Source organism: Anolis sagrei, chromosome X (assembly GCF_037176765.1).
Source record: "Anolis sagrei isolate rAnoSag1 chromosome X, rAnoSag1.mat, whole genome shotgun sequence".
NCBI classification, from domain to species: domain Eukaryota; kingdom Metazoa; phylum Chordata; class Lepidosauria; order Squamata; family Dactyloidae; genus Anolis; species Anolis sagrei.
Genome location: NC_090034.1, coordinates 41,646,146 through 41,672,098, shown reverse-complemented (window position 1 = coordinate 41,672,098; position 25,953 = coordinate 41,646,146). Strand labels below are relative to the sequence as shown.

Genomic DNA, 25,953 nt, shown 5'->3' with positions numbered 1-25,953 from the left:
GAGCCGCTTCCGCTCTCCTCCAATCACAGCACCGCTCCTCTCTTCACCAGCCAATCAGTGGCGTCCGAGCGCTCGTTTGAAACGCTCCTCGGGCAGCTGCTCTGAGCTTCAAGTCCAGTACAAACAAACCGAAGTGAGGCTCTTTAAACTTCGTCCAATCAGAGGCCAGGGAAGCATGAGCGGCAGTGGACGGTGGACCAATCAGGGAACGGGAAAGGGCTCGGGCTGTATCTTTTTAGGAGCGGTTGGTAACATTAGGGGGCGGGTCCTTTTCCTCCCTTGCTGTGGATTGTCAAAAAATAAAAAAGAGAAGTCCTACCGCTGGCTTGAGTGATACGTGGGAACCCGGCTCGGTTTTCCAACTCGCAAATAATGGCTAAAGGTAATTCCTCCTCCTTTGTTTTAGGGACTATTATGGGCTAGAAGAAGTGGGTTCTGCTTCTTGGCGTTAAACTGATCCAGGATCTGGGAGGCTTGTAGCATATTCTGGGCCATAGGATTAAGGGGATGTGGGGTGCATCTACACTGCAGCATAAAAAAAGTTTGACACTTTGATTGCTAGTCTCAATGCTATGGGATTGTGGAAGCTGTAGCTTCTCTGCTGAAGAATGCCAGTGACTGACCAAATTGCAAATCCCATGATTCCATAGTATTGAGCCCTGACAGTTAAAGCGATGTCAAACTGCATTAATTCTATAGTGTAGATGCATCCTATCGCCTTCCACCAGCATTAGTCCAACATAGAACTTTCCTTATAGCTTTCTTTAAAAACAGCAGGCAAATGAGCCAGAAGACATTAATTTTAGCACTGAAACCAAGCTTCTGAGCTTCACTTTAGGCTGGGATCTGCACTCTTGGATTGCTGGCCTTATTGGAATGTGGATGGACGGGTGTGTTGTTTTGTGATGTGTGCTGGGAAAAGCATTTCATTTTGTTGTACAATGACAAAATAGTTATTCTATTCTATTGAGATCATAGATGGCCATCTGTTGGGAGGACTTTGATTGTGTCTTCCTGCATGGTGAGGGGTTGGACTGGATTGGATGGGAAGAGGTGGTTGGTGCCCCTCAAACACCTACAAACATGCATCAAGCCAGTCTCATTTGCTTCAGGAGACAGAAGGCCAAGCATCCATATTGCATCAAATTACTGATTTATTCCATGTACATGTATCGTTATCCCACCTTTTTGACAATAGGGATTCAAAGCGGATGACAATAAATGCAACACAATGCAAATTAAAATAATGTACATGCATTAAAATAGAATAGGTATTTAAAATGATGCAAATCAATTGCATTGGTTGTGTCATGGAAGAAAAAAAATATTAAAATACACTTTAAAACAGGCTCATAAAAAGAGAGATGGCCCTACCAATCACCAGGACACAAGGTAGAATTCTCTCGGTACGAAGTTGGGCCAGGAATGACGGGTTTTTTTATACAACCCAGAAGAAGACCAAAGGTGGCCAAAGCATTTTAGAGGGTTGTGCTTGTCAAACAGAAAGTGAATGCTTCAGCTCCAGGCCCATCTTTGCTTCATGTTGACCTTGAAGGGCTTCTGATGAAGATATTGGAGCTGTAGTCTAAGGGCATGAGATCTAGAAGCGCAAGTGGGGAGGCAAAGGACCACATCTACACTGCCACATAATGCAGTTTCAACAACGTCATAATGGTCAGTGTAGTAGACTCATATACTTCAGATTGCACTGCATTGAACCGGAGTATATGAGTCTACACTGCCATATAATCCAGTTCACAGAGTGGCAACCAATGGGGTGCTGTTGGGGGGACATCAACATTAGTTTAGATACTCAACTAATGTAACTTACACTCAACATTTTGGCGCCTGAAGACTGTGGGAAGGCATTGGCGTCTTCTCTTGAGTCAGGAGAGTGGGACTTGGATTGAGATCCTTGGTTTGTGGCTGGGATGCCTGAAGTGAATAATAAAAATCATAATAATAATAAAATAATCGTGGGTGGGATGTCTGATGTTAAAATGTTATTTAGCCTTTCCCCAACCTCAGAGTCACAAGAACTGTTGGGTTGCCATTCCTATCATCCCTAATCTGCAGGGCGGATCATCAAAATATAATACCTTGGCCTGCACTTAAACATAATTGACGCTGACAAAATTACCATCTGTCAGCTGCAAAGGGCCACCCTACTGGGATCTGCACACTTATTCACCAATACATCACATAGTCCTAGACACTTGGGAAGTGTCCAACATGTGATCCAATACAACAACCAGCATAGTGATCTTGTTTGAGGTGTACTAATCTTGGTGTGTTTCAAATAATAATAATAATAATAATAATAATAATAATAATAATAATAATTGTATTACCCTCCTCTCCCTGAGGCTGGATGGGTTCAATAATATTGGTTCAAAATATTAAATAACCTCTAGGGACCCAAACTGCCATATAATCCAGATGATATGAGTCTACATTACCATTGTTGTTCATTCGTTCAGTCGTCTCCGACTCTTCGTGACCTCATGGACCAGCCCACGCCAGAGCTCCCTGTCGGCCGTCACCACCCCCAGCTCTCTCAAGGTCAGTCCAGTCACTTCAAGGATGCCATCCATCCATCTTGCCCTTGGTCGGCCCCTCTTCCTTTTGCCTTCCACTTTCCCCAGCATAATTGTCTTCTGTAGGCTTTGCTGTCTCCTCATGATGTGGCCAAAGTACTTCAACTTTGTCTCTAGTATCCTTCCCTCCAGTGAGCAGTCAGGCTTTATTTCCTGGAGGATGGACTGGTTGGATCTTCTCGCAGTCCAAGGCACTCTCAGAACTTTCCTCCAACACCACAGCTCAAAAGCATCGATCTTCCTTCGCTCAGCCTTCCCTAAGGTCCAGCTCTCACATCCGTAGGTGACTACAGGGAATACCATGGCTTTGACTAGGCAGATCTTTGTTGCCAGTCTGATGTCTCTACTCTTTACTATTTTATCGAGACTGGACATTGCTCTCCTCCCAAGAAGTAAGCGCCTTCTGATTTCCTGGCCACAGTCTGCATCTGCAGTAATCTTTGCGCCTAGAAATACAAACTCTGTCACGGCCTCCACATTTTCTCCCTCTATTTCCCAGTTGTCAGTCATTCTTGTTGCCATAATCTTGGTTTTTTTTATGTTTAGCTGCAACCCAGCTTTTGCGCTTTCTTCTTTCACCTTGATTAGAAGGCTCCTCAGCTCCTCCTCGCTTTCGGCCATCAGAGTGGTGTCATCTGCATATCTGAGGTTGTTAATGTTTCTTCCAGCAATTTTCACCCCAACTTTGCATTCATCAAGCCCCGCACATCGTATGATGTGTTCTGCATACAAGTTAAAAAGGTTGGGTGAGAGGATGCAGCCTTGCCGTACGCCTTTCCCAATCTTGAACCAGTCTGTTGTTCCGTGGTCAGTTCTGACTGTTGCTACTTGGTCCTTGTACAGATTCCTCAGGAGAGAGACAAGGTGGCTTGGGATGCCCATCCCACTAAGAACTTGCCACAATTTATTATGATCCATACAGTCAAAGGCTTTAGAATAGTCAATGAAGCAGAAATAGATGTTTTTCTGAAACTCCCTGCCTTTCTCCATTATCCAGCGGATATTGGCAATCTGGTCTCTCGTTCCTCTGCCTTTTCTAAACCCAGCTTGAACATCTGGCAATTCTCGCTCCATGTATTGCTGGAGTCTTCCTTGCAGGATCTTGAGCATTACCTTACTGGCATGAGAAATAAGGGCCACTGTACGGAAGTTGGAGCAGTCTTTCGCATTTCCCTTTTTTGGTATGGGGATATAAGTTGATTTTTTCCAGTCTGATGGCCATTCTTGTGTTTTCCATATTTGCTGGCATATGGCATGCATCACCTTGCATTACAATATAATCAGTTAAAAGCAGATAATCTGGATTTTATATGGCAGTGTAGAAGGGGCCTGGGAGCCCTTCCACACAGCCATATAGCCCAGAATATCAAGGCAGTGAATCCACAATATCTGCTTTAAACGGGGTTATCTGCGTCCGCACTGTCATATCATATGTTCAATATGGATTTTTAACATTTTTTTTAAACTAAAGAGCAGGCAGTCCCTGAGTTACAAACATTTGGCTTACAAAGGACTCCTGGTTAAGAACGGGGCTGAGACAACAGGAAGTGGGAGGAATACCCATGTCAACATAAAGGCAGATCAGATAGCGTATCAACTTTTGAATAATGGGAAACCCAACCTTGCCACCAAAGTAGGAAGGAAACTAATAGTCAACCAGTAAATGAGAACAACAACCTTCATGAACCTTTCACATCTACTAAATTGGACATGGCTCTTGATAAATGTAAAACTGGCAATGCAGCTGGCCTGGATGATCTACGGATGGAACAAATTAATAACTTTGGCCCAAAAGCAAGGTACTGGCTGCTGAAGCTGATGAACAACTGCACTGCATCCTGTCAGACCCCAAAATCTGGAGGAAAGCAAGAGTCATAGCCATCTTGAAACCAAGCAAAGACTGTAATTATCCAAAAAGCTATTGACCAATCTCCTTGTTGTGTCATCTTTACAAAGTTCTGGAGAGATTTATTCTGCACCCATGTATGATTCCACAGCAAACTGGTTTCAGGAAAGGCAAAAGCTGCACATCAGAACCTGACTTAGCACATAGAAGATGGTTTTGAAAGGCATCAGATTAGAAGAGCTGTCGGAAGCCTATGACACTGTAAATAATCGCCTTATCCTGAGCAAAACTTATAATATCACAAAGGACTACCACCTCACCCGCTTCATAGGAGACTTGCTACAAAACAGGAGCTTTTTTGTTGAATTTCAGGGCCAGAGAAAGTAGATGGCAAAAACAGAAGAACAGCCTGCCTCAAGGGAGCATGCTTGCTCCATAAGTGTTTAACATTTACATCAATACTCAGCCACTGCCAGAAGGGACAGAGAGTTTTATCTATGTTGCCATCACCGCCCAAGTAGGGAGCTTTAAACTGGTTGAACAGAAGCTCTCCAAAGCTTTAGATCAGTGGTTCTTAACCTGTGGGCCGCAGACCACCAGTGGGCCATGAGGACAAAAATCTGGTCCAAAAACCTCCTTCCTCTTTAGTTATTTATTTTATTTCTGCTTGCTTTCTGCTGCCTGCCACTCCTTCCCTATTGCTGACCATGGCATATGTTCTGTATCAGAAAATAGAGCTGATGTTGTCTATCCAATGCAATTTTCTGAATCAGCACCCCAAACTGAATCTAAAATTGACCAAAAACTGATTCAGGGATGTGATTCAAAACACACACACACACACACACACATATATATATAAAATAAACGTTTCCCTTAACATTAAGTCTAGTTGTGTCTGGGGGGTGGTACTTACCTCAGTTTCTAAGCTGAAGAGCCTGCATTCTCCGTAGACACCTCCTAGGTCATGTGTCAGCATGACTGCATGGAGTGCCATTACCTTCCCGCCGAAGTGATACCTATTGATCTACTCACATTTGCATGTTTTCGAACTGCTAGGTTGGCAGAAGCTGGGGCTAACAGCAGGAGCTCAGCCTGCTCCCCGGATCTGAACCGCTGGCCTTTCAGTGAGCAAGTTCAGCAGCTCAGCAGTTTAACCTGCTGTGCCACCAGGGGCCCATATATATATATATATATATATATATATATATATATATATGGCTGGAGAAAGACTTTTGAAATGGTCCTGTTCTGACTTACATACAAATTCAGCTTAAGAGCAAATCTACAGAACCGATCTTGTTTGTGAACTTGGGGGCTGCCTGTGGCCCCTTCCACACAACTGAATAAAATCAACATTGAAATTGACTAATTGGCAGTATGGACTCAGATAACCCAGTTCAAAGACGATATTGTGGATTATCCGACTTGATATTCCAGGTTAAATGGCTGTGTGGAAGGGCCCATAAACCCACATTGAACTGGATTACATGGCAATGTGGACTCAGATATTCCAGTCCAAAGCAAATCTTGTGGATTATCTGCCTTGATATTCTGGGTTATATATATGACTGTGTGGAAAGGTCCTGAGGTAACTCAGTCCAAAGTAGACATTGTTGATTATCTGCCTTGATATTCTGGGTTGTATGGTTGTGTGGACAGGGCCCTCAGACAACCCAGTCCAAAGCAGATCTTATGTATCTGTATTGTGTATTATGATGTATATGTGTATAAGGTCTATTTGTTTTTAATTACTTGTTTGGTTAGTCATAATAAATTGATATTGATGCTTTTTTATTTGTTGTTTTGATTTGGTTGGTTTGTTTACTGAATGTTTGCTACTTTCTGCCTGAGTCCCCCCGGGGGTACAGGGCAGGTTACAAATAATATTATTAATAATAATATTATTATTAATAATAATAATAATAATAATAATAATACATCTCATTGGCCCAAGAAGGTGGCACTTCTTGTGGTGTTTGGTTTGTGGAAGAGTCACTGGCCTGCAGGCACAATCCACATTATCACAGGATGTCTAGCCGGTATCATGTGCCCCCCCCCCCCCCCCCGGTGGTGCATTGCGTTAAAACTCCTGAGCTGCTGAACTTGCTGATCGAAAGGTTGCAGGTTCAAATCCAGGGAGCGGTGTGAGCTCCCATTGTTAGCCCCAGCTTCTGCCAACCTAGCAGTTCGAAAACAAGGTAATGGTGCTCCATGCAGTCATGCTAGCCACATTACCTTGGAGGTGTCTACAGACAACGCTGACTCTTCGGCTTAGAAATGGAGATGAGCACCAACCCCCAGAGTCCGACACGACTGGAATTAATGTCAGGGGAAAACCTTTACTTTTTTTACAAGACAGTATCACACCACCTGACATCCACCAGGAAGTAGCGGCCCACCTCCTGTTCAGAGATCAGCCAGCATGCCAACGCCTTAAATCAAGAAATAGTTTTCTAAGATCTACAGAGATACTTGCAGGAACACCTCAGCAAGCGAGAGTCCAAAAGTGGCAGACTAAAACCCGGAACCTCAATCCATGGCTTATACTGAATAAGAAACTCCCCCCTGGGCAAACAGAAGACTGGGTCACTTGGAAGGCGCTGAACAGACTGTGCTCTGGGACGATGAGATGCAGAGTCAACCTTAAAAAATGGGGCCACAAAGTGGAGCCGACGACATGCGAGTGCGGAGTAGAGGAAACCACAGGCCACCTGTTATCTCCTGCTATGAACCATTGCAAAGCCTAAGATCAACGGGGTCCTGCTCTTGGTCCCATTGCTTTTTTCATATATTACTGCTGTTGGCATTGAATGAATGCCTGTTGTGAAGCAGCCCAGAGTCCCCTTCTGGGGGTGAGAAGGATGGGATATAAATATGCGAAATAAATAAATAAATATTACAATGCAGCCTGAGCCCTGCCACATGCACAATGGAGGACCTCCTTATAGCAACACCAGAGGCACTCCAAGTGGCAAGCTACTGCTCAAAGGACATTTAATAGAATGCCAAGTTTTAAAAATTTATTGTCGAAGGGTTTCATGGCCAAAATCACTGGGTTGTTGTAGGTTTTTCGGGCTGTATGGGCATGTTCTAGAAGCATTCTCTCCCGGTGTTTTGCCTGCATCTGTGGCAAGCATCCTCAGAGGTTGTGAGGTCTGTTGGAAACTAGGAAAATTAGATTTATATATCTGTGGAACGTCCAGGGTGGGAAAAAGAACTCTTGTCTGTTGAAGGTAGATGTGAATGTTTCAATTGGCCACCTTGATTAGCATTTGATGACAAGAGTTCTTTCTCTCACCCTGGACCTTCCACAGATATATAAACCCAAATTTCTTAGCTTCCAACAAACCTCACAACCTCTGAGGATACCTGCCACAGATGCAAGCGAAATGTCAGGAGACGTTTCGCTTGCATCTGTGGCCATACAGCCAACGTGGCCATACAGCCTGAAAAACCTACAGGAACCCAAGTTTTTTAAACTTTGTGGGGTTTTTTATTTAAAAAAATATTACAACTGTATCCTTGGTTTGCTCCTGATACGATAAATAGGCATAATCCCAAAAATAAATCCGATGAATCCCAATAGACTTCCACGCCTATGTCTAGAGAATCAAGTCCAGCGTGACCAAAAGTCATCATGGATACTGGCTCTAAATAATGAGTTGGCTAAAATCGGCCTGCCTTTACAATTTCTGAACGATCTAGGACCTAAGACAGAACAAGTGCTCATGCAACATAATCGAGGTATCTATGCTCAACTGGACCTAGCAAGCATAGGTGGGTCTTCTGCCACAAGGTTTTTAGCTTCTCACAAAAGGAATATTAATTTAGAACACTATCTGACTATTCCACTTCCGCTACCCTTAAGAAGAATATATACTAGGGCTAAATTTGAACAACTCGGTATTATGATGCAAACCAGGCTTTACTGTAACACCCCAAGAAGTGAGAGATTCTGCGTATGGGGAGAACAAACTGTGGAAGATATCAAACATTTATTGATTGATTGACCAGCATATACTGAAGTACAATACAGATATTTACATCTAATATTATCCAACTTTAGGTCCCTCAACACAAATTATCTTCTGATATTCCTCTTGGAAGGACAGGAAAGTTCCACCATAATCAGAGTAAGCTTTTTTATTCTGAAAGCTATCAAGAAAAGAGCACATTTCCTGAAAGGAGAACCAGGAAAATAAGATTCTGACTGTAAATAGAAGGTCAGCTGCTATCCTTTCCTTTTTGCCTTGTCTTTTACTTGTGTTGTATTTTGAAATGGTCATATGACGGGTCAATTAATTAATGAATTAAGTGATTGATTATTGCAAAATATACAATAGTAAGACTTAGTTTGTTACATAGTACAGAGTACCCACTTGGTAGCTATGCTCAATCCTGTCTCTCTAGGGAGTGTACCTGCCCAATGCAAGTATTTGCATCCAGTATGAGTAAGGATTCAGCAGACACTCCATCCTGAAAAGTGTTACTCAGTCTTGAAATACAATGCACAGAGTATATATCAGTAGATCCAAGTGTGAACCTTGCATCAGTATTGACCCTGCAGAAATGATACAGTGGGGGGGGGGGGATATCAATTGTACAAGTTCTCCCACTTAAAAAGATGAGAGGGACCTGTAGCTATTGGCATCATAGGTAGACCTCAACTATGAGAAAATACATCCAGAAAATCACATCTGATTTTTAATAAATTTATTTGCAAATTATGGTGGAAAATAAGTATTTGGTCCATAACAAAAGTTCATCTCAATACTTTGTTTGTTGTTGTTGTTCATTCGTTCAGTCGTTTCTGACTCTTCGTGACCTCCTGGACCAGCCCACGCCAGACCTCCCTGTCGGCCATCACCACCCCCAGCTCCTTCAAGGTCAATCTAGTCACTTCAAGGATGCCATCCATCCATCTTGCCATTGGTCGGCCCCTCTTCCTTTTTCCTTCCATTTTCCCCAGCATAATTGTCTTCTCTAAGCTTTCCTTTCTTCTCATGATGTGGCCAAAGTATTTCATCTTTGTCTCTACTATCTTTCCCTCCAATGAGCAGTCGGGCTTTATTTCCTGAAGTATGGAAATTTCCATATTTCCATACTTCAGGAAATGCTTTGTTATCTATCTTTTATTGGCAATGACAGAGGTCAAACTTTTTCTGTAAGTCCTCACAAGGTTGGCACACATTGTTGCTGGTATGTTGGCCCATTCCTCCATGCAGATCTCCTCAAGAGCAGTGATATTTTGGGGCTGTCACTGGCCAACACAAAGGGTTGAGATCCAAAGGGTTGAGATCTGGAGACTGGCTAGGCTACTCTAGAGCCTTGAAATGCTGCTTTCGTTGTCCTGGTTGATGGAAGAAGATTTGCACTCTAAATCTCACGATACTTGCCCCCATTAATTCTTTCACGTATACGGATCAGTCGGCCTGGTCCCTTTGCAGAGAAACAGCCCCAAAGCATGATGTTGCCACCCCCAGGCTTCACAGTAGGTATGATGTTCTTTGGCTGTAACTCAGCATTCTTTCTCCTCCAAACATGAAGAGGCGTTTTTCATACTGAGAACAAGTTCAAATAGGTGCCATTACTACAGGTAATGAGTGGAGGACAGAGGAGCCTCTTCAAGAAGAAGTTACAGGTCTGAGACCCAGAAATCTTGCTTGTTTGTAGGTGACCAAATACTTATTTTCCACCATAATAATCTATATAAATAAAATTTTAATGTTCTTTTGTGGTATTCACAGAACTCAAAAACCGCTGGGAAAATTTACACCAAATTTGGACACAAGACACCCAATGCATGCCCTTCACTCCAAAAAAAATAAAATGATTTTGTCATTTGGGAGTTGTAGTTCACTTACATCCAGAGAGCACTGTGGACTGAAACGATGGGTCTGGACCAAACTTGGCACGAATATTCCATATGCCCAAATACGAACACAGATGGAGTTTGGGTTTGGCTGAACACAGATGGAGTTGACATTTGGGAGTTGTAGTTAATGGGATTTATAGTTCACCTGCAATCAAAGAGCATTCTGAATTCCACCAATGACAGAATTGGGGCAAACTTCCCACATAGAACCCCCATACTTAAGGCCATCCAGTCCAACTCCCTTCATCAGGGCAAGAAAACATAATCAAAGCTCTCCTGACAAAGAGCCATCCAGCCATAGATAGAGAGAGATATGATTCACACACACACAGAGGTAGTATCATAGATTTGAAAGGGACCCCTAAAGAAGGACAATGATATGTTGCATGTTCCAGGGTGGGCAAACCAGACAATCTCCACATCAACACTGACAAAGAAACAGCAAGAAATACTGTTTACGCACAAGCATCAAGAAATTACATATATTAGAAACCAACACTTTCTAATTACTTTATTTTCCAGATCACCAGACTGGGCCACAGCAACGCGTGGCAGGGGACGGCTAGTCCATATAAATAAAAATGTAATGTTCATTTGTGGGATTAACATAACTCAAAAACCACTGGACGAATTGCGGCCAAATTTGGCTACAAGACACCTATTAACCCAAGGAATGACCATCACTAAAAAAAAATTAGTTTTTCATTTGGGAGTTGTAGTTGCTGTGATGTATACTTCACCTACAATCAAAGAGCATTCTGAACTCCACCAATGATGGAATTGAACCAATCTTCCCACACAGAAGTCCCATGACCAACAGAAAATACTGAAAGGGTTTGGTGGGCATTGATCTTGAGTTTTGGAGTTGTAGTTCACCTACCTCCAGAGAGCACTGTGGACTGAAACAATGATGGATTTGGACCAAACTTGGCACGAATATTCCATATGCCCAACTAGGAACACAGATGGAGCTTGGGGAAATAGACCTTGACATTTGGGTTGTAGGTGAACTATAAATCCCAGTAACTACAACTCCCAAATGTCAACTCCATCTGTGTTCTTGACAATTGTAGTTACTGGGATTGATAGTTCACCTACAATCAAAGAGCCTTCTGAACCCCACGAACGATAGAATTGGGGCAAACTTCCCACAGAGAACCCCTATGACCAATAGAAAATACTTAAAGCCATCCAGTCCAACTCCCCTCACCAGGGCAAGAAAACGTAATCAAATACTGTTTACCCACAAGCATCAAGAAATTACATATATTAGAAACCAACACTTCCCCATTACTTTAATTTTCAGATCACCAGACTGGGCCACAGCAACGCATGGCAGGGGACGGCTAGTTTGCAAACAAATTCATTTAAAAAGAACAGACAATGTGATTTTCTAGATGTGTTTTCTCATGTTGGTCTCTCATAGTTGAGGTCTACCTATGATGTCAATTACAGGCTTCTCTCATCTTTTTAAGTGGGAGAACTTGTACATTTCGGTTTATGAACCCACGCGATCTCTTCGATCATCTGGAGAGGCCCTGCTCTCGCTCCCGCCCCCTTTGCAGGCGCGATTGGTGGGGACGAGGGGAGGGCTTTCTCTATGGTTGCCCCCCCAACTCTGGAACTCTCTACCTAAAGATATCAGGCAAGCCCCCACTTTGGCAGTCTTTAGGAGGAGCTTGAAAAGGTGGCTGTTCCAGTGTGCCTTCCCTGAATGAAGGAAATAATGCCTGATCTGACCAATCTCCTATACGTCCTCTAAAGCACTTTATCTATCCATTGGATTGACCTCCCCATACCACTTGTTAAAACCCCATACCTAGACATACCCTACTCTGTACACTCCCAGGGTTTTAAAAATGTTAATCTACATCTGGCCCGCCATAATGTTTTTAAATCTTTTTTGTGTTATTGCAATTGTATTATTTGTATTGTTTTATTTGCTTGCTTGTTTGTGGATGTATTGTTGTATTTGATGGGCTTGGCCTCATGTAAGCCGGCCTGAGTCCCTTCGGGGAGATGGTGGTGGGGTACAAATAAAGTTTTTTTTAAAATTATTATTATTATTATTATTACAATTGATATCTGACTAAATACTTTGTTCCCCACTGTAAAACCATACTTGTTTGTGGGACAGTGCCATTGTTTGTCCTTTAGAAGCACTTGAGAGGGAAAAGTCTTCCATATGATTTTGTTTTGTTTTCTATTTTATTTATTTTTATTTTCATTTGAGAAGAGAAAATACAGTTATATAGACATATATTATACATTTTGCACTCTTTTATTTACATTCACCCCTGTGCTCCCCTTCTCCATAGCCATCTCTCTTCCAAAAGTCCCACCAAAACATCAGTTCTTCATTTGGAGGTAAATTCCCATACTTGTTTTCCAATGATTTTTCTAGAAATTTTCTCCAGATACTTTCAAAGTCATTTTTTTACATAATCCCTTCTTTACTTTTAAGTTTGATGTTAGCTTATCGTTCAATGCCATTTTCCAGATTTCTTTATACCATTCATTAATCTGTATTTTCATTGCCCCCTTCCAATATTTTGCAATTAATAGTCTAGCTGCTGTTCATAACATGTCTATTATTTTTTCCCCTTATCTTTCCCATCCTCTTTATTAATTAAAAGTAATATTTCTACTGGATTCCTCCTAATTTTTATATCCATAATATTTTCTATTTCTGTTATAACCAATTCCCAAAACTCTTTTATATATTTGCAGTCCCACCACATATGCATGTAGGTTCCAATTTCTTGGCATCCTCGCCAACATTTTTCATTATTGTTCTTATTCATGTTTAACATTCTCGGTGTTAAATACCATTTCCAAATTAGTTTACAATAGTTTTCTTTTATTCTAATTGACATGTTTTGTAAGTGTCTTGCTTTCCATATCTCTTCCCATTCTTTTTCAGTTCTCATTGTTGCTACTCCCTCCTCCCATAATTCTCTTAATGGTAGTCTTTTCTCTCCCCCCCCCCCCATGTCTTTAATTAGTATTTTATATATTTTACTTGTTGTTCCTTTTAATTGCTCACTATTTTCTCTTTTCAATCCTTTTATTATGAACTAGCTGGCCCCTGCCACGCGTTGCTGTGGCCCACATGGGGGTTCTGTGTGGGAGGTTTGGCCCAATTCTATAGTTGGTGGGGTCCAGAATGCTCTGTGATTGTAGGTGAACTATAAATTACAGCAATTACAGCTCCCAAATGTCAAGATTCCATTTTCCCCAAACTCCACCAGTGTTCACACGCCCAAATGTGAACACTGGTGGATTTTGGAGAAAACAGACTTTGATATTTGGGAGTTGTAGTTGCTGGGATTTATAGTTCACCTACAAAATACTGTGTTTTCTGATGTTCTGTGGTGACCCCTCTGATACCCCCTCATGACCCCCCTAGGGGTCCCAACCCCCAGGTTGAGAAACGCTGCTCTTGATTGTAGGTGAACTATAAATCCCAGCAACAACTCCCAAATGTCAAGATTCCATTTTCCCCAAACTCCACCAGTGTTCACATTTGAACATATTGAGTATTCGTGTATATTTGGGTCCAGATCCATCATTGTTTGAGTCCACAGTGATCTCTGGGTGTAGGTGAACTACAACTCCAAAACCAAAGGACACTGCCCATCAAACCCTTCCAGTATTTTCTGTTGGTCATGGGAGAACTGTGTGCCAAGTTTGGCCCAATTCCATCGTTGGTGGGGTTCCGAATGCTCTTGATCAGTGATTCTCAACCTTCCTGATGCCTCGACCCCTTAATACAGTTCCTCATGTTGTGGTGACCCCCCAACCATAAACTTATCTTCGTTGCTACTTCATAACTGTGGTTTTGCTACTGATATTATAATTATATATTTTATATTACATGTAATATTACTAATAATATTACAATATAGTAATATTTAATACTGATATTGTACTATGCTAATAATATAATATATTGTATGTATATATATATCTCATAAGCCACTCTGAGTCCCCTTCAGGGTGAGAAGGGCGGCATAGGAATGTCGTAAATAAATAAATAAATAAATAATGTAAATATCTGAGAAGCGGGATGTATCGTCATTCACTGGACAAATTTGGCAGAAATACCCGATACGCCCACATTTGATTACTGGTAGGGTTGGATTGATTTTGTCATTTGGGAGTTGTAGTTGCTGGGATTATTAGTTCAGCTACAATCAAAGAGCATTCTGAACTACACCAACAATGGAATTGAACCAAACTTGGCACACAGAACTTGGTCTGGTGGGCATTGACCTTGAGTTTTGGAGTTGTACTTCACCTACATCCAGAGAGCACTGTGGATTCCAACAATGATGGATCTGGACCAAACTTGCCTTGAATACTCAATACGCCCAAATGTGAACACTGGTGGATTTTGGAGAAAACAGACTTTGATATTTGGGAGTTGTAGTTTCTGGGATTTATAGTTCACCTACAAAATACTGTTTTCTGATGTTCTGTGGTGACCCCTGACACCCCCTCATGACCCCCCCGTAGGGGTCCCAACCCCCAGGTTGAGAAATGCTGCTCTTGATTGTAGGTGAACTATAAATCCCAGCAACAACTCCCAAATGTCAAGATTCCATTTTCCCCAAACTCCACCAGTGTTCACATTTGGGCATATTGAGTATTTGTGTATATTTGGGTCCAGATCCATCATTGTTTGAGTCCACAGTGATCTCTGGGTGTAGGTGAACTACAACTCCCAAGCCAAAGGACACTGCCCACCAAACCCAGCCAGTATTTTCTGTTGGTGATGGGAGAACTGTGTGACAAGCTTGGTTCAATTCCATTGTTGGTAGGGTTCAGCATGCTATTTGATTGTAGGTGAACTATAAATCCCAGCAACTACAACTCCCAAATGTCAAGGTCTATTTCTCCCAGACTCCATCTGTTTTCATGTTTGGGCATATGTAATATGCCCAAATATGCCAAGCGTGGTCCAGATCCATCATTGTTTGAGTCCACAGCGCTCTCTGGATGTAGGTGAACTACAACTCCCAAACTCAAGGTCAATGCCCACCAAACCCTTACAGTATTTTCTGTTGGTCATGGGAGTTCTGTGTTCCAAGTTTGGTTCATTTTCATTGTTGGTGGAGTTCAGAATCCTCTTTGATTGTAGGTGAACTATACATCCCAGCAACTACAACTCCCAAATGACAAAATCATTTTTTTGGAGTGAAGGGCATACATTGGGTTGTTGTGTCTTGGGCCCAAATTTGATGACAATTTGTCCAGTGGTTTTGAGTTCTGTTAATCCCACAAACGAAGATTACATGTTTATTGATATAGATTAATAATATGAACTGTTTTATTATTAATAATAATAATAGGCACAATCCAAGCCCTCCCGACAGATGGCCAGACTTGGTGTGCCTGTGTTGTCGTTTTGGAAGGAGACTGACTGAGAGGGCTGAGTGTGTGAGAGAGGCCAGGGCGAGGAAGCCCTCTGGGCGGGAGGGGTTGGGCAATCGCGTGGCCGACGTCACAATGGCGGCGTCGTCGGTCGTCGAGGCGGCGAGGGCTGTGGGGCAGAGTGGGTGGGCAGGGGCTCGAGGGCGGCCATGAAGGCGAGCAGGGCCCCTCCGCGCCCCAGGCCCCCGGCCCCCGTGGCCCCTCCGGCCCCGGCCCTCCCCCCGGCGCCCCCCAGCATCGCCCTGGACGCCCCCCTCTCTCTCCCCGCAGGAGCCGGAGGAGGAGGAGGAGAAGGCAGGAGGAGGAGGAGGAGGAAGAGGAGGACGGCGGCGGCGGCGATGATGATGCCCAAGGGCCCCCAAGGCAGCGCCCAGGAGCAGGCGGGCCAGGCAGGGCCGGACTCAGGCCCAGCCGCCCCCTCCGCCGCAGACGCCGCCGAGAAGCCCTCCCGCGGGGCCGCCAAGCCCAGGCTCAACGGGGTAAGTGGGCTTCCCTTCTTTGGGGCCAGGGGGAGGGAGAAGCGCTGCGGAAGGAGGGCGGCCGGCCGGCAGGGGGCGCTCTCCCGTCCGCCTCCCTTCTCCCCCTCCTCAGCCATTCCGGCCTCCCCCGAAGCCACCCCTAGGGGGCCGCCGCCTGGAGTCCCACCCCCCCCCCCCCCGCCAGGCCACCAGCCAAACCCTCCCGACAGATGGCCACCCGCCTCCAGAGAAGGAGGCTCCGCCGCCTCTCTAGGCCAGGCGTCCTCAAACTCTTTGGGCCTTCAACTCCCAGTTGGCAATTGAACAAGTTCGTTAGGGCTTCTGGGAGTTGGAGGCTCAGACAGCTGGAGGGTGCTTTCTCTAGGCCTTCCGGACTTCCTTCCGCACAGCCCTCGAGCCCAGAATATCAAGGCACCGTAATCCCACCGTAATCCCTTTCTAATCATCATCATAATCAAACTTTCTTTTTTTTTTTTGGCGTAGCCAATTGTATTTTATTATTTTTTAAAAAGCATTCCCTTATATAGGTTCCCTGATAAATTATATCCCTAGCTTTTAGCAGTGGGACAACAATGTGCAAAAAGGAGTGTATAGAAATAGTCCTAAGAGGCACGCTGATGCTTGGAATTTAAGGCTGCACCCCCTTTGTTTAAGATATGCACAAAGTTTGGACTACTTTTCAGCTATAGCCTTTGGCCACCCCAATATTCCCTCATAAGGACTACATATTTACAGATCACCTTTTATATCCCGTCCTTTCTCAACCTCCGCAGAGGGACTCCGGACGGCTAACAAAGCGGCACCCCATGGCGCCCACATCAAAACATAAATATACAATTAAATAAAATATACAATTAAATAAAACTTTCTTTCTACCCCGCTACCATCTCCCCAAGGGACTCCGTGCGGCTTACATGAGGCCGAGCCCATAGAAGAACCATCGTAAAAGCAATAACAAAACATCAATACAAAACAATCAAAATAAATCTCACAAACAAAAAATAAACAGTAACAACAAGCATTTAAAAACCTATGGCTGGGCCAAAGATCGGAGCCAAAGCAGCAAAATCCATACTGGGGGTCAGAAATGGAAACGGTTTGGAATGACACAAAGCAGACACTGTCATTGTCATGTGTCTGCTTTCATAATTTTAAAGAACTTGTTTTAGTTTTAATTCTTGTTACATTTTAAGGTTTATATTGGAAAGTGTTTATTAAGTTAGTGTATTACTGATGTCATGGCCTATGGCTAGTACAATAAACCATTCATTCATACTATGGCTGGGCCGAATGTGAGAATAAAAAATAAAAAAATAATGCTGGGCATGAACAAGGTAGAATACTGGGATAGAATTTTTGGCAAGAGATGGGGCAAGCAAACAATCCTAAATCAATGATAAAGTGCATTTAGAGGACCTATTGCTGAGAGTATTTCCTTATTTTGGGAAGGCACACTGGAACAACCACGTTTTCAGGCTCCTCCTAAAGACTGCCAAAGTTGGGGCATGTTTGATGTCTTTGGGCAGTGAGTTCCAGAGTCAAGGGGCCACTACCGAGAAGGCCCTCTCCCTCACCCCCTTTGAGCCCCTGGTGGTTATAGCACGGAGCTGCTGAACTTGTTGACCGAAAGGTCGCAGGTTCAAATGTTAGCTATTAACCCCAGCTTCTTCCAACCTAGCAGTTCGAAAACATGCAAATGTGAGTAGATCAATATTTATTATTATTTATTTAGGGCTTTTATATCCCGTCCTTTCTCAACCTCCGCAGAGGACGGCTAACAAAGCGGCACCCCATGGCGCCCACATCAAAACATAAATATACAATTAACAATAATGTAATAATAACAATATAAAACAGTATAAACAGTATAAAACCGTCTAAACAACAATCCTATCTCATTAGGCCCACACTTCCCTTTGAAATACTATAAATTTATATTTGTTAAAATTGTTCATCATTTTAATTATTGTATTGTTTTTAAGTGTTTTTTGCATTACAAATAAGACATTTGCAGTGTTCATAGGAATTCATTCATGCTTTTTTCAAATTATAATCCGGCCCTCCAACAGTTTGAGGGGCTGTGACCTGGCCCTCTGTTTAAAAATTTGAGGAACCCTGGTCTAGAACATTGCCATGCAGCCCGAAAAACCTACAACAACCCAATTTCCTGCCTTGATATTCAGAGGCATACGGCTGTGTGGAAGGGCCCAAGATCTGCTTGGGATTAGGTTATCTGAGGCCCCTTCCACACAGCTGAATTAAACCCCCCACGTTATCTGCTTTGAACTGGGATATATGGCAGGGTAGACTCAGATAACCCAGGGCCCATCCAGACAGCCATATAACCCAGAATATCAAGGCAGGAAATCCCACAAGATCTGCTTTGAACTGGGGCCCCTTCCACCCAGCTAAATAAAGTCCCACATTATCTGCTTTGAACTGGAATATATGGCAGGGTGGACTCAGATAACCCACTTCAAAGTAGATATTGTGAGATTTTCTGTCATGATATTCTGGGTTATATGGCTGTATGGAAGGGCCCTAAGTTATCTGAGTCCACACTGCCATATATCCCAGTTCAAAGCAGATAATGTGGGGTTTTATTCAGCTGTGTGGAAGGAGCCCCAGTTCAAAGCAGATATTGTGGGGGTTTCTGCCTTGAAATTCTGGGTCTTATGGCTATGTAGGAGCCCTTCCACCCAGCCCTATATCCCAAAATATCAAGGCAGAAAATCCCACAATATCTGCTTTGAACTGGGTTATCTGAGTCCATACACAGATAATGTGGGATTTCCTGCCTTGATATTCTTTGGATATAGACAGGCCCTATATTTCAGCAACTGATCCCAGGTTTTCTGTTTATCCCAGATTATCTAGCTGTGCGAACTCATATAATCCAGTTCAAAGCAGATAATGTGGGATTTTATTCAGATGTGTGGAAGGGGCCTTAGTCCACACTACCATTTATTTATTTATTTATTTATTTATTTATTTAAAACATTTATATTCCGCTGTTCTCACCCCAAAGGGGACTGAGGGCGGAGCACAGCATATACGCAGCAAACATTCAATGCTGGGACACAAATTCACATACAATACATAAACATTAAAAAACATTTATCAAAATATTAAAATACACCATTTAAAAACGTCCTAGTTATCCCCGTCAAATCTAATTGGCCTGGTCATCTTTCCTATTGCCGCTTTATTGCCCTGTCCCGAAAGCTTGGTCCCACAGCCAAGTTTTTACCATCCTTCTAAAGGACAGGAGGGAGGGGGCCATCCTGATTTCACCAGGAAGGGAGTTCCAGAGCCGGGGAGCAATCACCGAGAAGGCCCTGTCTCTCGTCCCCACCAATCGCGCCTGTGACAATGGCGGGACAGAAAGCAGGGCCTCCCCGGAGGATCTTAATCTCCGCGATGGTTTATAGGGGGAGATGCGTTCGGACAGGTAATTTGGGCTGAGACCGTTTGTCAGATTTGTGTTGTCCAAGGCTTTCATGGCCAGAATCGCTGGGTTGCTGTGAGTTTTCCAGGCTGTCTGGCCATGTTCCAGAAGCATTCTCTCCTGATGTTGGTGAAGCTGGGGGATACCTGCTCAGACCCATGACCTTTGACCTGTGGGGTCCGCAAGGTTCCATTCTATCCCCCATGCTTTTCAATGTCTACATGAAACCGCTGGGTGAGGTTATCCTGAGTTTTGGAGTTGGGTGCCATCTGTACTCAGATGACACCCAACTTTACTACTCATTTCCACCGAATTCCAAGGAAGCCTCCCAGACCCTGAACCAGTGTCTGATGGCTGTGATGGACTGGATGAGGGCTAACAGATTGAAGCTTAATCCAGACAAGACAGAGGTCCTCCTGGTCAGTTGCGGGGCCGACCGTGGTATTGGGTGGCAACCTGTGCTCCATGGGGTTGCACTCCCCCTGAAGGCGCAGGTTCGTAGCTTGGGGGTCCTCCTGGACTCAACGCCGTCGCTTGATGCTCAGGTGTCAGCGGTGGCCAGGAGGGCCTTTGCACAACTCAGTCTTGTGCGCCAGCTGCGACCATACCTCGTGAAGTCTGACTTGGCCAGGGTGGTCCATGCCTTGGTTACATCCAAACTGGACTGTTGCAATGCGCTCGATGTGGGGCTGCCCTTGAAGACGGCCTGGAAGTTTGAACTGGTACAGCGGGTGGCAGCCAGGCTCCTTACTGGAGCAAACTATAGACTGGAGCATACAACTCCAGCTCCTATTGAAACAGCTTCATTGGCTGCCGATAAGTTGCCGAGCCAAATTCAAGGTGCAGGTCATGACCTATAAAGCCCTAAACGGTTCGGGCCCCACCTATCTCCGTGATCGCATCTCCTTCTATGAACCGGTGCAAGCTCTAAGATCTTCTGGGGAGGCCCTCCTCTCGGTCCCACTACCGTCTCAAGTGCAGTTGGTGGGGATGAGAGAGAGGTACTTCTCAGTGGTGGCCCCCCATCTCTGGAACGCCCTTCCAAGGGAAATAAGACAGGCCCCATCCCTCCCCTCCTTTCATAAGAGGTTCAAGACCTGGTGGTTTCAACAAGCCTTTGAAAATGACCAGTTCTAACTTAGCCCCACACATTGTCTAATACGACTTTATTCTTCCTACCGGTTACCCAGATTCTTTCCTCTAATAGGCCCCGGAATGAACAGCCACAGACCTGTACCTAATATTATTGTTGTCTGCCATAGCATTGCACTTAATTTCCGGGCCTCCTAGAATTTTTGGGCTTGCACAAATCTTGGCCTGGCCTTTTAAATTTTTAATTGCCTTGAACAGGCAGGATTACTTTTACTATATGTGTGTTATGGCGACAATTTTCATGCTTATATTTTGTTTATTAATTTTATGGTTATGTTGTTTTTACTCTGTATGTTTTGTGATATTACTTGAGTCCCCTCGGGGAGATGGAGCGGTATATAAATAAAGTATTATTATTATTATTATTATTATTATGTTTCACCCACATCTATGGCAAGTATCCTCAGAGGTTGTGAGGTCTGTTGGAAACTAGGCAAGTGAGAGATATATATATATATGTATATGTATATGTATATGTATGTATGCACGCACCCATGGAATGATGTCCAGGATGGGAGAAAGAACTCTTGTCTGATGGAGACAAGTGGGAATGTTGCCATTGGCCAGCTTGATTAGCACTGAATAGCCTTTCAGCTTCAAAGCCTGGCTGTTTCCTGCTCGGGGATCCTTTGTTGGGAGGTGTTAACTGACCCTGATTGTTTCCTGTCTGGAATTCCCTTGTTTTCTGAGTGTTGTTCTTTATTTACTGTCCTTATTTTAGAGTTTTAGAGTTTTATCCTAGGGTCCAATCCCTAATTATCTGCTTTAAACTGAAATATATGAGTCCCCACTGCCAGATAACTTGGGATAAACAGGTAATTTGGGATCAGATCCTGGGATAATGGAGAATGTGGAAGAGTCCTCAAGCCCCTTCTAGTGCCATATAAAATCCAGATTATCCAAGCAGATAATCATCCACATGATCTGGTTTGAACCGGATTCTCTGAGTTGATACTGCCATATAATCCAGTTCAAAAAAGCAGATCATCTGGATTTTAGATGGCAGTGTAGAAAGGGCCTGAGTCTCCAGATTAGCAGTAAACAAGGCCTGCTCCCGCTTCCTCAGGACAGCATTTTAAATATGCAAACATTGTTCTCATGCCCCCTTCTTTTCTCCAAGCACCGCACCCCCAGCTCCCTCAGCCACTCCTAATAGGCCTCAGATCCTTTTGTTTGCCCTTTTTGGAACACCTTCCGCCTTGTCCATCACCACCTTGACTTGCTGTGCCCAGAACTGGACACTTGACCCCTGCCACTTAGCACTTTGGAAGCTGTGAAGAGCCATTGGGGTCCGAGGGACTAATAGAGGGGAAATTGCCTTGTTTTTCAGCAGGGGTTTGAATCCCAGCCCTAGTTTTGCTCTTCTGCCTGCTGAGCAGCAAGAATGAACCTGAAAAGCTGGACAAAAAAAAAAAAACCAACAAAAAAGCACCAAAAACTGTGTACTAGAAAGCATCACTAGAAAGCATGTTTCTCTCATTTGATGGGCTCCAAAGGTCCATAGGTGCATCTCTTGTGTTTTTTGGCATTTTGGCATTTATACAGCTCTTTAAAAAGCAAGCAAAGTACTTTAAGTTTCAGCTTCTGCTCCTTCTGTGCCTCCTGGCCATACATTCAGCCAGCTTGCCTCCTTTCCCATTTGACAGATGAGGGGATAAGGTCAGCCACTGGCCATAGGCCGGAGCAGGGATCCTGACTGGAGGATGCTGGGAGCTGTAGTCCCCTCACCCCCAAGCGGCATCTCCTTTCTTGACCCTTTTCTCCCAGCCTCTTCTTCTTTCTTCTCAAGGGACAGCTGGGGAGCTGTGTCAGTAGTGCTGCAGAGGCGCTGCGGACAGGAGCGGAGGTGTCAAGTTGCCACCCAGATCACATAGCAATTACAATGAGCCCTTCCCTTTCAGGTTAGGATTAGATTAATCCCTGGTGTTACTCTGGCCAATTGGCTCAGATCTTATCACTGCCCAGCTGTTCTCCGCAAGTTTCTGTTTTCTTCTTAGGTTCTCGGGTAACACAGCTCAATAGGAGAAACAAAACAAACATTTTTTTCCTTGGCATTTTTCAATCTGTTCCTGGGGTTCTTTGGGGCCCTGATTCAGAAAATGGCATTAAGATAGACCCTATCAGCTCTAGTTTCTTAGATAGGGTTATCACGATTATCTGTGAGTGACAGGTAGATGCTGTATGTTCCGTATCTCAAAAACTAGAGCTGATGGGGAAAAACGGGTCAATTTTTGGAATCAACAGAACAAATGTGCCCAGAAATAGGGCTCACATTTGAGGGACCAAAAGGTGTGTCGACCAGTGTATTATTATTACTGATATTCAGTGGGGCTTTCTCCCTCATAAGCAAGTTAGGTTTACACCCTCCCCCAAATTACACAGGAATATTGGAAGCCGGATTGTCCCTCCTAAGCTCAGTATTTGCTGCAGTGACCTGCATTGACACTCTAGGGTTGCAAGCATTAATCCTTTCTCTACTCCAGCCTGGAAATAGAGGCGAGGATGAGCTCTTCTTCCGTAAAGCAGGAGTGGGAAATGGCCGGCCCTATAGCTGAGCCGTAGATGCCCACATTCCCTTCCCATCTATGTGTATATCCATGTCCTTTCAAGTGACCTGCTAACTTAATAGCAACCCTTTGCATTTCATAGTTCCTTCTCTGGCAACAAATATTCATTGGAGATGTTTTTTCCAGTTTCTTCCTCTGAAACATAGTCAGTATTCAAGGACTAACCAGGATTAACCCTGCTTGGTGGCAAAGATCAGATGGGATCTGTTCCCTTTAGGTTTTTTCAGCCATGATTTCCCTTCCAGCCGTTCTGGAAAAATTGAAACACCCCTCCCAAGCAGAGTTATTGGCAGAAGGAGTTTTAAAATGGCATTTCTGATCCCACGCTTTTGCTTTTGGCTTCACCCACCTGGGAAAGAAAGCCTCCTCTTCCCTCGGTTTGTTGAATTGGATTCAGCCCTGAGTCCAAAGAGCCAAAAGGCGTGCATTTTTCTCTCTGGGCTACAGTTCTTCCACAAAATGTAAGGTTAACGTTCGTCGGCAATTCTACAGAAGCCATTTCTTTCCTAAGGCCACGGTGGGTAACGGCAGCCTCTTTTCCAGTTGGCAAAATCCTCGAGGGTTGCTCTTTGTGCCCATGTTGACGGATTTTGATTACACCATTAATTCTATCATCATGAACCATACAATGGAAATCTTAGTATTGATTTAGCCCTTTTAACATTCCAAGTATTGTTATGGTCCCTTTGCGTTAACTCCCTCCCCACTAGCAAAGGAGATGGTTTTGTGTTGTTGTAAGAAGCCTTAGAGTTAGCGCTTTCTTATGGGATCCTCTCATTTTTTGGCCAGATTGGTTCAGAAGAGGTTTGCTCTTGCCTTCCCCTGAGAGTCACCCAGTAGATTTCTGTGTTGAAGCAGGGATTTGAACCCTGGTTGGTTCAAATCCTGGTTGATCCCGAATCCTAGTCTAACATTTAAACCACTACAACTCGAAACTCACTGGCTCTTTCAAGATATTCCTTTGGTTATACATTGCACGTAATGTATAACCAAAAAAAAAAAAAAAAGAGGTTCCATTCCTATAATGGTTGCGAGAGCCTAGTTTTCCAGACATACAGAGTGTGCAGGGCATAAACTTCCTAGGCTGACCAGTCAATTGTAAAGATCCCTCCAGAAACAACTTTTTAAAAAGCCCTTTGTACTAACCCTGTGAAGCTGGGAAGGGTGTGAAAGGAAAGCAGAGACCACCAATTGGGAAGGCTGCAAGCACCGTCTGGATTCCTTGCCCTTCTTGTTTTGGATGCCACCCTCATTTCATTTCAAAAGAGGAATGAGCCTTGTTTGAGTGCAGGGGAGGTTAGGCATTGTGCCTCCGCAAAGCAGTGAAGATGGGGCTGCTCCTCATCCTTTGTGTAGGAGGCTATGGGATGGGGAGCGCTGCTGCGCCTGGGAGCCTTGGCACTCTTCGGCACTCTCCGCTTTCCCCCCAGTTTCCAGCGAAGGTGATGCTGTAGCTCAATGCTTGGTGCAGCCCTAATGATTTCTGCAGGGGGTTCTTTGCAGCCCCCTTCCCTCCCCAGCCTCAGGGCCACGCTTTTCCCATTGCGCTCAAGCCATACCCCTTCAGAACCTGCCAAGCAGACAGTGGTGGCTGCAAACATCCTTTCTTTCAGACCATTCCTTGCCCCGTTGCTTTTGATGGTGCACGTTCCAAAAGCTGGGTATGATGTTTGTCCCTTTAAAAATGTCAAGCTGCTGATCTCTTTGTCCCACTTGGTCTGCTTACGGCAGTGTGAGCGTCTTCATTTTGCCTGATTAATTTCCGCAGCTTTAATCAGATTCACTCCGCTGCCACCCGGTCCAGAGAAAATGCACGGCAATCCTGTGAGCGTTTTGCTCAGGAGTCAACCCCACTCTGTTCAGTGGGCTTCCTCTCAGACAAACGCATGGGACTGAGAAAGAGAACAAGGATTCACAGCAGTGCAAATCTTCCATGGGTTTCATCCCCTTTCCTGATGGCTACCTACTCAAAATGGGGACTGTTTGTTAATCTCCATGGCCCTGGATAATACAGCGGGAGAGGAACATTCATTGGAGTCTTTTTTAAGAAAAAGGTTGGATGGCTGTTTATCAAAGATGCTTGTGCACGCGGAGTCCTTTCCAACTCTGCCCTTGTATGGTTCTGTGATTGCTGTCACGTTGACGTTGGGGGGATTCCGGGCTTCCCACTTGCAGACCTCAGATCCCTAGACTAGCTGTTTGGTCTGACCCAGCAGGGCTCTTTTTTCCTTCTCGGTCTCATTCGTTACTTCAGAGTCATCCTCCATCAGTTGCATGAGCATCTACATCTGAGCAAATGTGTTTGTCTCCGGCACATGGGCTCTCCCTATCTTGGCTAAACACATTTGCAGCATGTTAACATTGGAGAAAATTGTTGATGCTAATGCGCATTTAATTATATTCCTGTGACTTGGAACTTAACTGGCTGGATCTTTCAGCTTGTACTGCAGCAAAAACACTTAAAGACTGTAAACACCAATCGCCGCCATCCTTTGTTTCATGGTTGGAGGGTTTTACTGATTTACATATATGTAAACACACATTTTGCTT

General features: G+C 44.1%; 1 protein-coding gene across 2 annotated transcripts in view; it reads left to right on the top strand.

Moving 5' to 3' along the window:
• Positions 1-271: 271 nt before the first annotated feature.
• The window catches only part of KMT5A (lysine methyltransferase 5A), a 40,225-nt gene continuing 14,543 nt past the window's right edge, over positions 272-25,953 (top strand). Inside the window, exons 1-2 of one of the 2 annotated variants that reach the window (XM_067473247.1) lie at positions 272-382; positions 16,028-16,236. In XM_067473247.1, the coding sequence (XP_067329348.1) occupies positions 373-382; positions 16,028-16,236 (219 nt within the window). In that variant the 5' untranslated portion in view covers positions 272-372. Of the gene's footprint in view, positions 383-15,820; positions 16,237-25,953 lie in introns of those variants that run through there. The other variant, XM_060785537.2, reaches the window with a different exon arrangement.